At 46.0% G+C, this 12,310-nt stretch overlaps 1 protein-coding gene across 5 annotated transcripts in view; it reads left to right on the plus strand.

Moving 5' to 3' along the window:
• TPK1 (thiamin pyrophosphokinase 1) overlaps positions 1-12,310 on the plus strand; it is a 340,579-nt gene that overhangs the window by 209,508 nt on the left and 118,761 nt on the right. For all 5 annotated transcript variants that reach the window (XM_033066879.1, XM_033066870.2, XM_033066856.2 and 2 more), the window contains one exon: positions 11,465-11,611. In XM_033066879.1, coding sequence (XP_032922770.1) covers positions 11,465-11,611 — 147 coding nt within the window. The remainder of the gene's footprint in view (positions 1-11,464; positions 11,612-12,310) is intronic.

The following is a 12,310-nucleotide window of genomic DNA, read 5'->3' on the forward strand; positions in this document are numbered from 1 at the left end:
AGGCTATGTTTAACTTACCTGCTATAAATACTGAACCTACACTGAAAAAGAAAATTGACATCCAGATCGTAATATACTTCCTTCAGTATAAAAATATGTCCGGTTTCTTTGAAAAAAAATGTATAAATTCAAGACTTCTTTCTGCAAGTCTGCACTCCCTTAGAAAAAAAAGTCATTGTGTACTGCCCAGGTATTCAGTGAAATTACTCAAAAGAGGAACCATTTACAGAATAGGGCCTGAGAGACATAGGAAAAATTTTCCATCTTTGGTTTCAGGTCTTATATCTGTCCCTGGAGTATAATAGGACAGGTTATTATCCCCTTGTTAATCATGAAGATTAATGTTCAGACCGGCTAAAAATATTACTGTTCTTTTGGGACCTATTGGGAGATCTTCAGACCTGTGTGAACCTGAGTTTAAACATTTTAAACAGCAGAGCTAACACCTTGCCTTAGCAGGACACAAGTACCTCAGGCTGTTATGTCCTCTGCAATGCTGCTTCACAAGAGTGGAGATCCTCCAAAGCTCTGCCTTACTTGCGACATCTTTTAGACAGACTTCACTGCTGAATATTGCAATGGGAGAATGCCTGAGTTGTTACTCTTAACTCAGATGGAACAAAACAAAACAAAACAAAACAAAACAAAACAAAAAAAAGAGTGTGCGTGTATATGCACACACATATATATAATGGACATTCAGATTCTTAAAGTCTCTCTGTTTAGTATGGAATGTTTCCCCTTAAAAATCTATGATTCTTTCCTTAAAATTTGACACCTAAACTTAATATGACAAAATTGAAAACAAAACCAGGCAGAAAGTTAGTTTTGCAGAAAAGATACACCTGGCCTAGGAGGTCACAGGAAAAGGTCTCAGCTCTCACTCAATAGTTTTGAAGTCAGCATTCTCTGTTTATGGGGATGTAAGTGCCTGGGGGCAGCTGGTAGCCAGTTTCATATGGAAACTCTTGCCTACAGAAATTCTACCCCATTGCCTCACAATATAATGGGTTTGTTTAGCTTCCTTTGTGGGATTTCCAAGGGTCCTGTGCCAGCATCTAAGCAGGAGCTAACACAGAATCACATGAAGTTGTGGTGGGAAGGGAAATACAAATCTTCTCTTCATCTCAACCTTCTAGAGGAACAGGCATAGTAATGAGCTATCAGGTTTGTGTGCCCAGGTGCTAGTGGAGTTCACAGGCATCCATGAGGAGAGGCACAGCTGAGACCCTCAGCCCAGGCAGGGAGGGGAGAGGGGAAAAGGAGGACAAAACAGCCATGTCAGCCCCAAGGGGAGAGCAGAAGGGGCTCCAGCCCCCAGATTCCCCTGGAGAACCCTGGGCAGAACAGGTGGATCTGTCCCAAGGGAGCTGCAGCCTGTGCAGAGAAGCCTGTGCTGGAGCAGGTATCCACCCACAGAATACCATGGTGGAGCCAATATCCATCCTGCAGGCAGTGGAGGGCCCTGTGCCAGAGCAAGTGGATGTGCCCTGAAGGAAGTTGCAAGCTGTGAAGACAAGCCTACGCAGGAACAGGCTCCTGGCAGGGGCCACAGCATGTGGGGGGACCACAGTGGAGAAGTTTGTGAAGGGCTGGATTCTGTGGAGAGAACCCCCCAACTGTAGCAGAACATGATAAGGAAGGAGTGGCAGAGCTGCTGGTATGAACTGGCTGCAGTCCTGTTTCCCTGTACCACTCAGGGGAATGGTGAGATAGAGGAGTGAAGAATGAAGGAGTGAAGTTGAGCCTGTAAAACTGATGGGTGATGAAAAGGTGGGTTTAGTTTTGCTTTTTTTTTCCTCTCTAACTTGATTTTTAATTGGCAATTAATTAAATTAATTTTCCCCAAATCAAGTCTGCTTTGCCTGTGATAGTAATTGATAATTAACAATCTCCCTGTCCTTGTCCTGACCCATGAGCTTTCTTGTCTCATTTTCTCCCTCTGTCCTGTTGAGGACAGGGAGTGAGAGAGGGTGGCTGAATGCCTGGCAGCCAGTCAAGATTAACCTACCACAGAACTGTAAGGGAAATCAAAGGAAAGTTGTCAGGGCTCGTGGAGATGTGCAAAGGTACACACGCTCTCACTGATACAGGATACAGATTGTGTTTGTGTGCTGGTACGCAGAACTTACAGTGTCTGACCCATCGGGTCCTGAGCGGCCAGGACCTGCACAGTCTTCTTGTACAAGACTGCCAAGCAGGCTGCAGCAGGAGCCAAAGTCTGGGGCAAGGCTCCCTGGTTTGGATCATCATCTGTATCCACTGGGGGAAGAACAGAGGCTTTGAAGAGAGACTGTGCAACAAAGAGACTCTTTCCTGTACCGTGTCCTTCCCACCTGCTGACACTGCAGGACTGGGTGACCCTCCAGCACAGGCTGCAGGCTGGCTCTTATTGAGCGTGTGGGATCCACAGTGGGGGAAGCTTCAGCACAGAGGGGTGGGGGCCCTGCTGGCTGAGAAGCAGAGGGTTGTACTTGTGTTGCCCTGCTGATCTTGTGACAACATGGAAATGTATTGGAGGGAGAGGGAGGAATGCTGCTACAGCCAGAGTTAAGAGAAATGTGGGGTGCAAAGCTCACAATAGACAGATTATCTTGAAGAAGATTTTTTTCCTTCCTTGAATTGTTCATTGATGTGAGTTTGTAGTTAGTTTGTATTTTCTCATTTTGACTCCTGGAGGCAGTATTCAGAATTATTAAAACCACAGCACTTGCCAAACAGCTTTTGACACAGGATGCAAGTAGCTATTAGATCATTGAAGATTATTTGCTAGACCATTTTAGTGTAATCTTTCAAGAACCTTTTGCATTGCTCCTAATACAAATCCAAGACTTCCTTTCTTAGGGTTATGACAGTTTAGTTATTGATTTCACACTTCCATGGTGGTGATACCACAGTGCACACTGTGGATTACAGTAGTTCACTTATGGGAAAAGAAAGATTAGCTTGTGAGTGTTTTTTCATACTGTTTTAAAAAATGAGAAGATTTTATGATTTTTCAGAAGACAAGTGATTGATAGTCCTGGAATCTTTGTTCATTCACAAAATAAATGTGTTTGAATCAAAACCAGCACGCATTTTCCTCCCACGCATCAGTAAACAGATTTCTTGAGGAGTTCTGCTGCTTTTACCTACCAGAACAGCATGGCAACAGTCAGGAGTGCAGACAAACCCTGCACCCAGAAAATCTTAGGCAATAAGGAATTTCAGTGACCCTAATCTCACACGCAGAAAGAATTGTAGAACTTTGCTTTAGCTGACAAGCAGTAGCAGAGCAGGAGTTGTTGGTGTCCTCTCTCCACCTCAGGCACAGTGACCATTGTTTGGCCAAGATCATACACAAATATTCAGCACAAAAGCAGGAAGTCAAATTGACAGTTCACAAGGATTTTGTTTATTAGGTTTCTTTAAGTACAGTAATTTCACGACTATAAGGTGCACCCTTTTGACTAAAATTTTCCCTCGAACCCGGAAGTGCGCCTTATAGTCCGGTGCGCCTTATCTGATGTACAAAGCGGCGAAATTTGCCAAACCGGAAGTGTGAGCTGAGAGCCGTGGGGGGAGCCAGAAGTGCCACAGCAGCCAGCTGGGGGCGGGCCCGGAGGCCCGCGGCACTGCCCCTGCCGGGTGGAGGCGGGCCAGGGGGCCCGAGGCACCGCCCCTCTCCGGTCCAGGCAGTCCTGGGGCCCTATGGCTGCCGGGTGAATGTGGGCTAGGGAGGCCGCGGCACCCGCCTTCCCGGGTCCAGGCAGTCCCGGGAGCCCATGGCTGCCGGGTGAATGTGGGCAAGGGGGGCCGCGGCACCCGCCTTCCCGGGTCTAGGCAGTCCCGGGAGCCCATGGCTGCCGGGTGAATGTGGGCTAGGGAGGCCGCGGCACCCGCCTTCCCGGGTCCAGGAAGTCCCGGGAGCCCATGGCTGCCGGGTGAATGTGGGCAAGGGGGGCCGCGGCACCCGCCTTCCCGGGTCCAGGAAGTCCCGGGAGCCCATGGCTACTGGGTGAATGTGGGCTAGGGGGGCCGCGGCACCCGCCTTCCTGGGTCCAGGAAGTCCCGGGAGCCCATGGCTACCGGGTGAATGTGGGCTAGGGGGACCGCAGCACCCCACTTCCTGAGTGGAAGCAGCCCCGGGAGCCCACGGCTGCCGGATGAAGGCAGGCTAGGGGGCCAGCGGCAACCCCGCTCCTGGGTCCAGGCAGTCCCAGGGAGCCATGGCTGCCGCGTTAATGTGGGCTAGGGGGGCCGCGGCACCCCCCTTCCCGGGTGGAAGCAGTCCCGGGGCCCCATGGCTGCTGCGTGAATGCGGGCTAGGGGCCCCGCGGCACCCCCCTTCCCGGGTGGAAGTAGTCCCGGGAGCCCACGGCTGCCAGATGAAGGTGGGCTAGGGGCCCCGCGGCACCCCTGCTCCTGGGTCCAGGCAGTCCCGGGGAGCCATGGCTGCCGCGTGAATGCGGGCTATGGGGGCCGCGGTACCCCCGCTCCTGGGTCCAGGCAGTCCCGGGGAGCCATGGCTGCCGCGTGAATGTGGGCTAGGGGGGCCGCGGCACCCCCCTTCCCGGGTGGAAGCAGTCCTGGGAGCCCACGGCTGCCGAATGAAGGCAGGCTAGGGGGCCGGCGGCACCCTCGCTCCTGGGTCCAGGCAGTCCAGGGGGCCCATGGCTACCGTGTGAAGGCGGGCTAGGGAGCCCGCAGTACCCCCGCTCCTGGGTCCAGGCAGCCCCGGGAGTCCACGGCTGCCAGATGAAGGTGGGCTAGGGGCCCCGCGGCACCCCTGCTCCTGGGTCCAGGCAGCCCCGGGGAGCCATGGCTGCTGGATGAAGGCGGGCTAGGGGGCCGGCGGCACCCCCGCTCCTGGGTCCAGGCAGTCCCGGGGAGCCATGGATGCCGCGTGAATGCGGGCTAGGGGGCCGATGGCACCCCCACTCCTGGGTCCAGGCAGTCCCGGGGGCCCATGGCTGCCGGGTCCAGGGTGGCTCGGTGGCTCGCGGCACCGCCCCTACTGGCTGGAGGCGGGCCCGGGGGCCAATGGCTGCCGGGTTGAGGTGGGGCCTCGGCCAGCAACCACACGGGGTGAGCTGGGGGCGGGGCCTCGCTGCAAAAAAAAAAAAAGTGCGCCTTATAGACCGGTGCGCCTTATCTGATCTACAAAGTTGCGAATTTTGCCGAATCCCGGGGGGTGCGCCTTATAGTCCGGTGCGCCTTATAGTCGTGAAATTACTGTAATAAAGAATTACAGTAAATTCATGAATACAAGCCGCACCCGAGTATAAGCCGCTCTGTCGTTCGCCGCGAGGACCCGCGTGCAACAAAGTTGCCAATTAGTAACAGAACCACGGGAGGGCAGAGTTTACTGGCTGAGCTAAGGCTGTGCAGGCTCGGGCCGCTCGGGGCTGCCGACGGGGCCAGGCGGCCCAGCCTGGTGCTGCCACTCAGCGGGGCCGCTCGGGGCCGGCTGCCGCTGCCACTGGGCTCGGGGCTGGCTGCCGCTCGGCGCTGCCACTCGGGGCCGGCCGCCACTACCACTGGGCTCGGCGCCGCCGCTCGGGGTCGGCCGCCGCTGCCACTGGGCTCGACGCCACTGCTCGGGGCCGGCCGCCGCTGCCACTGGGCTCGGTCACCCCGGCCCAGCGCTGCCCCGTGGTGGCAGGCAGGGACAGAGCTTCCCCCACTCCTACGGCAGCAGCAGCCGGCGGGGACGGAGCTTTCCCGCGCCCGTGGCAACAGCGGCAGGCGGGGACGGAGTTTTCCCGCTCCTGCCGCAGCAGTGGCAGGCCAGGATGGAGCCTGCCTGCTCCTGCCGTGGCGGGTGGGGATGGAGCACCCCACCTCCTCCCCGAGCCGCGGCAAAGGCGGCCCAGGGCCCCCGCCGGCTCCCCGAGCTGCGGCAATGGCGGCGCGGGGCCCCCCCGTCTCTCCCCCGGGCTGCGGCAGAGGAGGGAAGGAGGGAGCTCTCCCGCCTCTCTCCCTGCCCCCTGTGCTGCCTGCAGGGAGCCAGGCTCCACCCGCGGCGCAACAGAGTAGCAATTTGTAACAATCGCGAAATGCCGGCTTTGCAACTGCTCAGCTCAGCTCGGCACTCTGCCTGGCACTTCTGAGGTTGTAAATGTCAGAAAATTATTCACATATTAGCCGCTCCTGAATATTAGCCACATTTCCAGTTTGGGAGGCAAATCTTAGTCAAAATGGTGCGGCTTGTATTAGTGAAATTACTGTAAGTCAATGGTTATGAAGTTTATGTTCCACAAAACTAATGCTGGATTATGTTATATATACCCTCAGACATTCCATTTACCTGCAAGAGAGGACAACGCCAAAGCTTCATTTTTTGAAATGAAATAGTTACTCAACCAGATATGTGAACGCAAGTTAATAGCAAAACTGAACTTAAAATGTTTCCAGCAATTCAAATCTATTTCTGGATTTTGAGATTATCTTTCTCATTTCCATCTTACCATCATGCATATTTCTTGCTTTAAGCAGAAAAATGCAACCTGTTTGCATACTTATTGTCATTACCAGATAGAATTGACCTCTTACTTCAAACAAAAAGCATTATCAATAGAGAAAGCACTTGGGTGAAACTGTAAGAAAATGAAGGTAAAAAGCAATAAATGCTTTGTGAGGTAGCTGGAACAATATAATATATAGATTAGTGGAGTCAGTGAGGTGAAGATGAAGCTGATTGAAGGTTATCATCTCAGGTACACAGACAGGATGGCAGCCTTTGTCTGAGAGCTCTTTTTCCCAGTAAGAGTCAGATGGCTGAAGCAATAAGAAAATTCTGACTAAAGTAAAGAGGATTCTACCTGAGCAAAGTTCAGATGCTGCTGTATAGTTCAACATCTCATTTCTGCAGAAATGAATGTCATACTTTTTTAAACACTGAGCTAGGGAGCCAGTATAATCAACTCAAGTGGACAATATCTTGCTACATATTTAACATTGGATTGTGGGATTTTAGTATTCCATTAAATTTATATTGCAATTTTGAGGATGATATAAAAAATTACTTATCTGGCCAGCACTAGAGCTCTGACACAGCTATGGGCAAATGAGTTAAAATCTACTCTGGCCGATTTGTTATCAAGGGAAGTGCTTGATGTGTTTTAAAGTCTTTGATACTGAACCTAGTGCAAAGACCAGAAAATAATTTAAACCACATTCTGATGAAGATGAAAATGCTTTTCTTTTAAACTGGCCAAAATTGAGGAAGTGACAAACCAATAAAGCAATAATAAATGTACCATTCACTCTACTTATTTGTTTGTTTTGCAGCATGAGATACTCATATATATATATATATATACATGTGTATATATATATACACATAAAATAACTACCAAAATGCTATGCATATACTACAATAATTTTGTTGTCTATGTCATATTCCTTTAAAAATTAAATTAAAGGAATAATCCTGTGAATTCTAGAAAATTCAGAAAGGCTGTGGAAGATGAAAGGATTTCAGTGAAGTGAGAAGATGCTAAAATACCCCACTATGTTCCAGTCAGGTATCTAACCTGTAATTGGCGTACTAATATCTTGGATATAAGCAATGGATGGCCTCCATGATCTCAGAGGAGGGGGAGGTTTTGTCATGACTCCAGAACTTTTACAACATCTTGATTACTCTTGTTTTCCTTTTTTCCTTTAGGGGAGATCTTCTTTGCAGTTCCTTCAGTGCTGCTGACTGTTGTCAGTAAATTTGTTTCCTTTCATCTGCTCACCTCCCTGAGACTTAGGCATGTAGGTTTGCAAGTTGTCTGGCTACCACTGAACTCATGGAGAAGAAAGTCCTTTGAGTTATCTGTCCTTTTCCTGGGGAGAGGATTTCTTATCTGAGATAATGAGCATGGTTTTTAAAACAGTGGGTTTCATTTGCTATAAGTTCGAGCACTGGACTTCTGTTATGTGTCATGGTGATGCTGACATTGCAAAGCTAGGTATTGCACTCTTTCCACCCACTCCAGGCAGTTCACAGCTTCCTGTGTACTTAAATGCATGTTCCTCAGTCATAAATTTAAAATCTTCTTTGTATTTAACCCATTTATAATAGAAAGAGGAATGTCAGCTGGGCCAGCTTTCACAGTGTTTAGCAAACCTGCAAAGAGTTTACAGCAGGTTGTCTATTTCAGTATTTTCTGTGAGAGTGGACACAGGAACCTGAGCAATTTCATTCTGATGTGGTGAGAGCCTCAGCACCCCTTGGTTACTGCACCCTCTAAATTACAGAAGGGAAAAAAATACATCTCTGAATTACCAGCACAAACCTTACTGTATGCTTTCCTTCTCCTTTTGACTGCCTTGCTCTTTGATAGTGACTTGTAAAACTTTCTCAAGACATACTAACGTATGGGTGATCTTTTCAAGATGACTGGATACTACCCTTAGATCTTTTAATTGAGGTTATAGATAGTCCAAGAGAATGTGCCTGCAATGATCTACAGTGTTCTCAGTAGTTATTTATGATTTTATGTCCTTTTTTTTCAGGAAATTAACAACATCATATGAAAACAAATTGTGTAAGGGGACTGGTGATGGGACATTTAAGTGAAGCATGGACATTTCAATTGAACTACAGCATGTTAGTCAAATGTTGCCTGCTGGGCTCATTAGCAGTAACAGAATTAATTCTGTGACCTGTGGTAGGCAGGAAATCATAGTGCAAAAAACAAATGGCCTTTCCTCTCTGTACTGTGGGAATATCTAAATGCACTTAAGTCCTGGAATGACAAAGAGTTGTGTATATACTTTCATGGCACATCCATTTTCTTAAGTTTTTGTCAGAGTTACAGGAGCAGTGATTGCAAGGAAGGATCTGATTATTTTGTTAGTTTGTGATTTTTGTGTTGTGTTCTGGAGGGGTGGTTTTAACAGAGGTGATAGCTTTAGGATGAAAAGATTCTTGAGGTTTTGGTTACAAAAACCTCTCTGTGGTTTTTGGTTCTTTTAATAAACAAAGTGTGAATACCTAGACCTTCAAATAAAAGTTCTAAAAGTCCTACAACATCTGGATGCCTGTCACTTCTGTCAAAATTATCCAGTGAAAGGTGGCACTGTAAACTGTCATAGAAGTGCAGAAATTTAGCTTTTCTCTCTGTTGCTCTCATACTCCAGCTGGGTTTGTTTGCATATCTGTCACATGCTTGTGTTTTTCATCTTCACAATCCATGCAATCCCTAAATAATAGATACATTTCCTTTTCAGATATCTTTATTATCCTTCTCCCAACACACCTCAACCCTGCACCTCTGGTTTATGAATGCCTTTTCTAAATGTCTACTCCATTCTATATTGGTTTGATTTTCTTTTTTTTTTGGTAACCAATCCACAAGACTGCACTGTTACAACTGAATAAGGGATAGGACTTTGAGCAGGATTCTGTATTACTTGAAAATATAATAAGGTTTTTTTTGCTACATTTTTTCTTCAACTTGCAATGCTCTGGCAGTCTCTGCCACAGAACTCTGTGGATCTGTGCACTTCATCCCTTGAGCTGGATACTGTACTTCATGGGAAGCATATTTGTGGTAATAACAAAGAAGAGTTTACAAAGGAGAGAAGACACATCTAGAATGTTACTGCATCATTTACATTCCAAGTCAAAGGACTTCTGTATTTCCTCCACTCTTATCTTTTATATTGTAGCAATCATCAAAGCCAAAACAAACTAATATTTGGATGGTGAGACCTATATACACCAAGAAACTATACAGTAGTTGCTTGGTTTCTTGAAGACTAACCTAGGCTAATATTTGAGCTTCAGTCCCACTGCTTAGAAGAAAAACAACATACATGTAGATCCTGCTCCTTTGTCAAGCCACCTTAAGTTCACTGTGGTTCCAGGTTAGTATAGCTGATTTTCACCATGGCCTCTCTTGGGGAAAGAGGAGAGCATTTCAGTGCTGGTTGTCTAGTAGGGAACTGATAGGTGTTGGTGGGTCTTATTAGTAGTATTATTTTCAGAGAATTGATCCATCCTTTTAACTCAAAGTCATCACCAGTCAAAAAAAACCCAGTTTGTTTCTAAACTGGAATCAAAAAAAAGGAAAATAGATTATGGTATTATGGGTTAAGTGGGAACACATGCTTTTTGCCTTTTGCTATTTTGTCTTCTGTTCAAGGGTAGGTTTTCTTATAATTCATATTCTCTTGATTGTACATTTTGTCTGTATGATCTGTAATTTGCACAGAAAATACATGCTGTCAGCACTACAAGGATAGTTTTCTGAGGTTTTTTTATTTCAGTGTTTGCTGCTAGTGTAATGTGTTATATTGATTCACTCTGGCCTCTGAAGAATTTTCAAGGTGGTTATGAGAAAGATAGTATATTTCTTTAAGACCTTAATTTTCATGCAAGACAATATTCAACAGAATCATAAAGCCCTAGATCTGGCAATAAAAATAGAAGCTGATGCTATTAATACATCATTCCATATACACAGAGCACCATTATGTGGCTCTTGGGTTGAGTAAAATTTCATATAATCACAGTAACCGTAGTCTTAAGCTCTGTAAAGCTGGAAACCTAGCCAGATGGCCATTGTCAAAGCAGCTTCTAAAGACTTTAGAACTGCAATGTCTTAGAGCCCTAGACATGACTTAGTGTTAACTTTTTAAAATACAGTTACTGAACATAACTGATCTATATTATGGAAGTAATAATAATAATACTTTGCACTCAGTGACCTTTTATTTAAGGACCCTAAAGCTCTTAACCAACCCTTTGAATACTCCCGTTCTGCTTATAGGAAATAGTGTTCAGAGTCTGGAACACCTGTGTGAGAGAATTGAACAGAAGCAGTCCAACTCTGTGGTATATTGGAAGCAGTCAGATGGTGTTTTCTGTGTGACTGACACTGGAGAGTGCTCTTGTGGCTGTCTGTCCCTGACAGCTGGGAGATGATGTCCTAGTCACTTGGGGCAGAACTTCCTATGCAGTAGTACTTTTAATCTTGGGCAGGGCCAGCCTTTGAGTGGTATTGCTTGTACATTGAAATACTGTGTGACAGGAATGAGGATGACACATAATGGCCTAACCTGATTTACTGTGTAAACTGTGAGTATAATAATGAAATGATGTAAAAAACTGGGGATTCTATGGTTCAGATATACCATGCCTACCCAAGGAGCTTACATGGGGAGTGATACATCCTAGACTCTGTATATTTGGGACAGACAGGTAAGTACCTTCAAAGACTGGCCAGTATTTTAGGGGAAATAGTTATGTGCTTTTAAAAAGTGCCACATGTTGGCCATGGATTTATGATGCTTTAGTACTCAGCTTAAAAATCACATAATGGTATTTGTTGGTAATGGAAGTAAATAACTGTATTTGACATTAGCTTTTCTATAGTCAGTAGTTATTTTTTCTTTTTTCCCTCAAACTGGTTTTATTGTGGATTTTCAGGGTCCAAAGATCATTCCTGAGAGTTTTCTTGGTGCGTCTTTTTGTTCTGTCTTTTAGGTCGATGTGATTGTGGCTTTGGGCGGACTTGGAGGACGCTTTGACCAAACAATGGCATCGGTAGAAACGCTTTTTCATGCAACAAATATCACTCCTTCTCCAGTGATAGTTATCCAGGAGTGCTCACTGATCTACCTACTTCAACCTGTAAGTGTTGTGAAAAGTTACTTTTGTAATACAACTGACCTTCCAGCCGCCCTGACATCATAGGTCTTGCTCCATTAAATGCTCATTTTATCAGTTGTGTTCTGTAGGATCAGAGCTGAAATATAAAATACATTGCAGGCAAGTGGATAGCAATGGTGGGCTCTGAATTCCTCCTCTGAAAAAGATTAGGTTTAATTTTTTCATGATAGATTTGTTTAAAATGGGAGAACAAGAAAATCAGAAAGCATGAAAACTGACTTGGATAAATATAGAATATTGATTATAAATGGGGAAAAAATAAATTAACCTTTTAAATTAGATTTCAGTAAGTCTAAATTTAGCATACACCCCTTTTGCATGGTGAGTACCAATATAGATGTCTTCTATAAGAGGAACAAAGAAAAAATGTAAGAAGATGTTATGAAGGAGTTGCTGACATACACATCAGGCAGAGCTGTTATGCAGTCCAACTGGTGCAGTTCATTATGATGGAAATCCATCTAGCATCAATGAGGGAATTTATTTAAGATGTGTTATTTCTGTGGTTTTTTTTTCAGATCTGTTATTGCATTTATTGATTCACAAAACAACACACACAAAATATCTTGCTGATCTTCAGCTTCTGTGATTTAAATTAAAGGCAAATCTAAACATCAAACACTGTTCTCTAACAGTGATTCATTTATTTTTTGGAAAATA

Source organism: Catharus ustulatus, chromosome 1 (assembly GCF_009819885.2).
Source record: "Catharus ustulatus isolate bCatUst1 chromosome 1, bCatUst1.pri.v2, whole genome shotgun sequence".
NCBI lineage: Eukaryota > Metazoa > Chordata > Aves > Passeriformes > Turdidae > Catharus > Catharus ustulatus.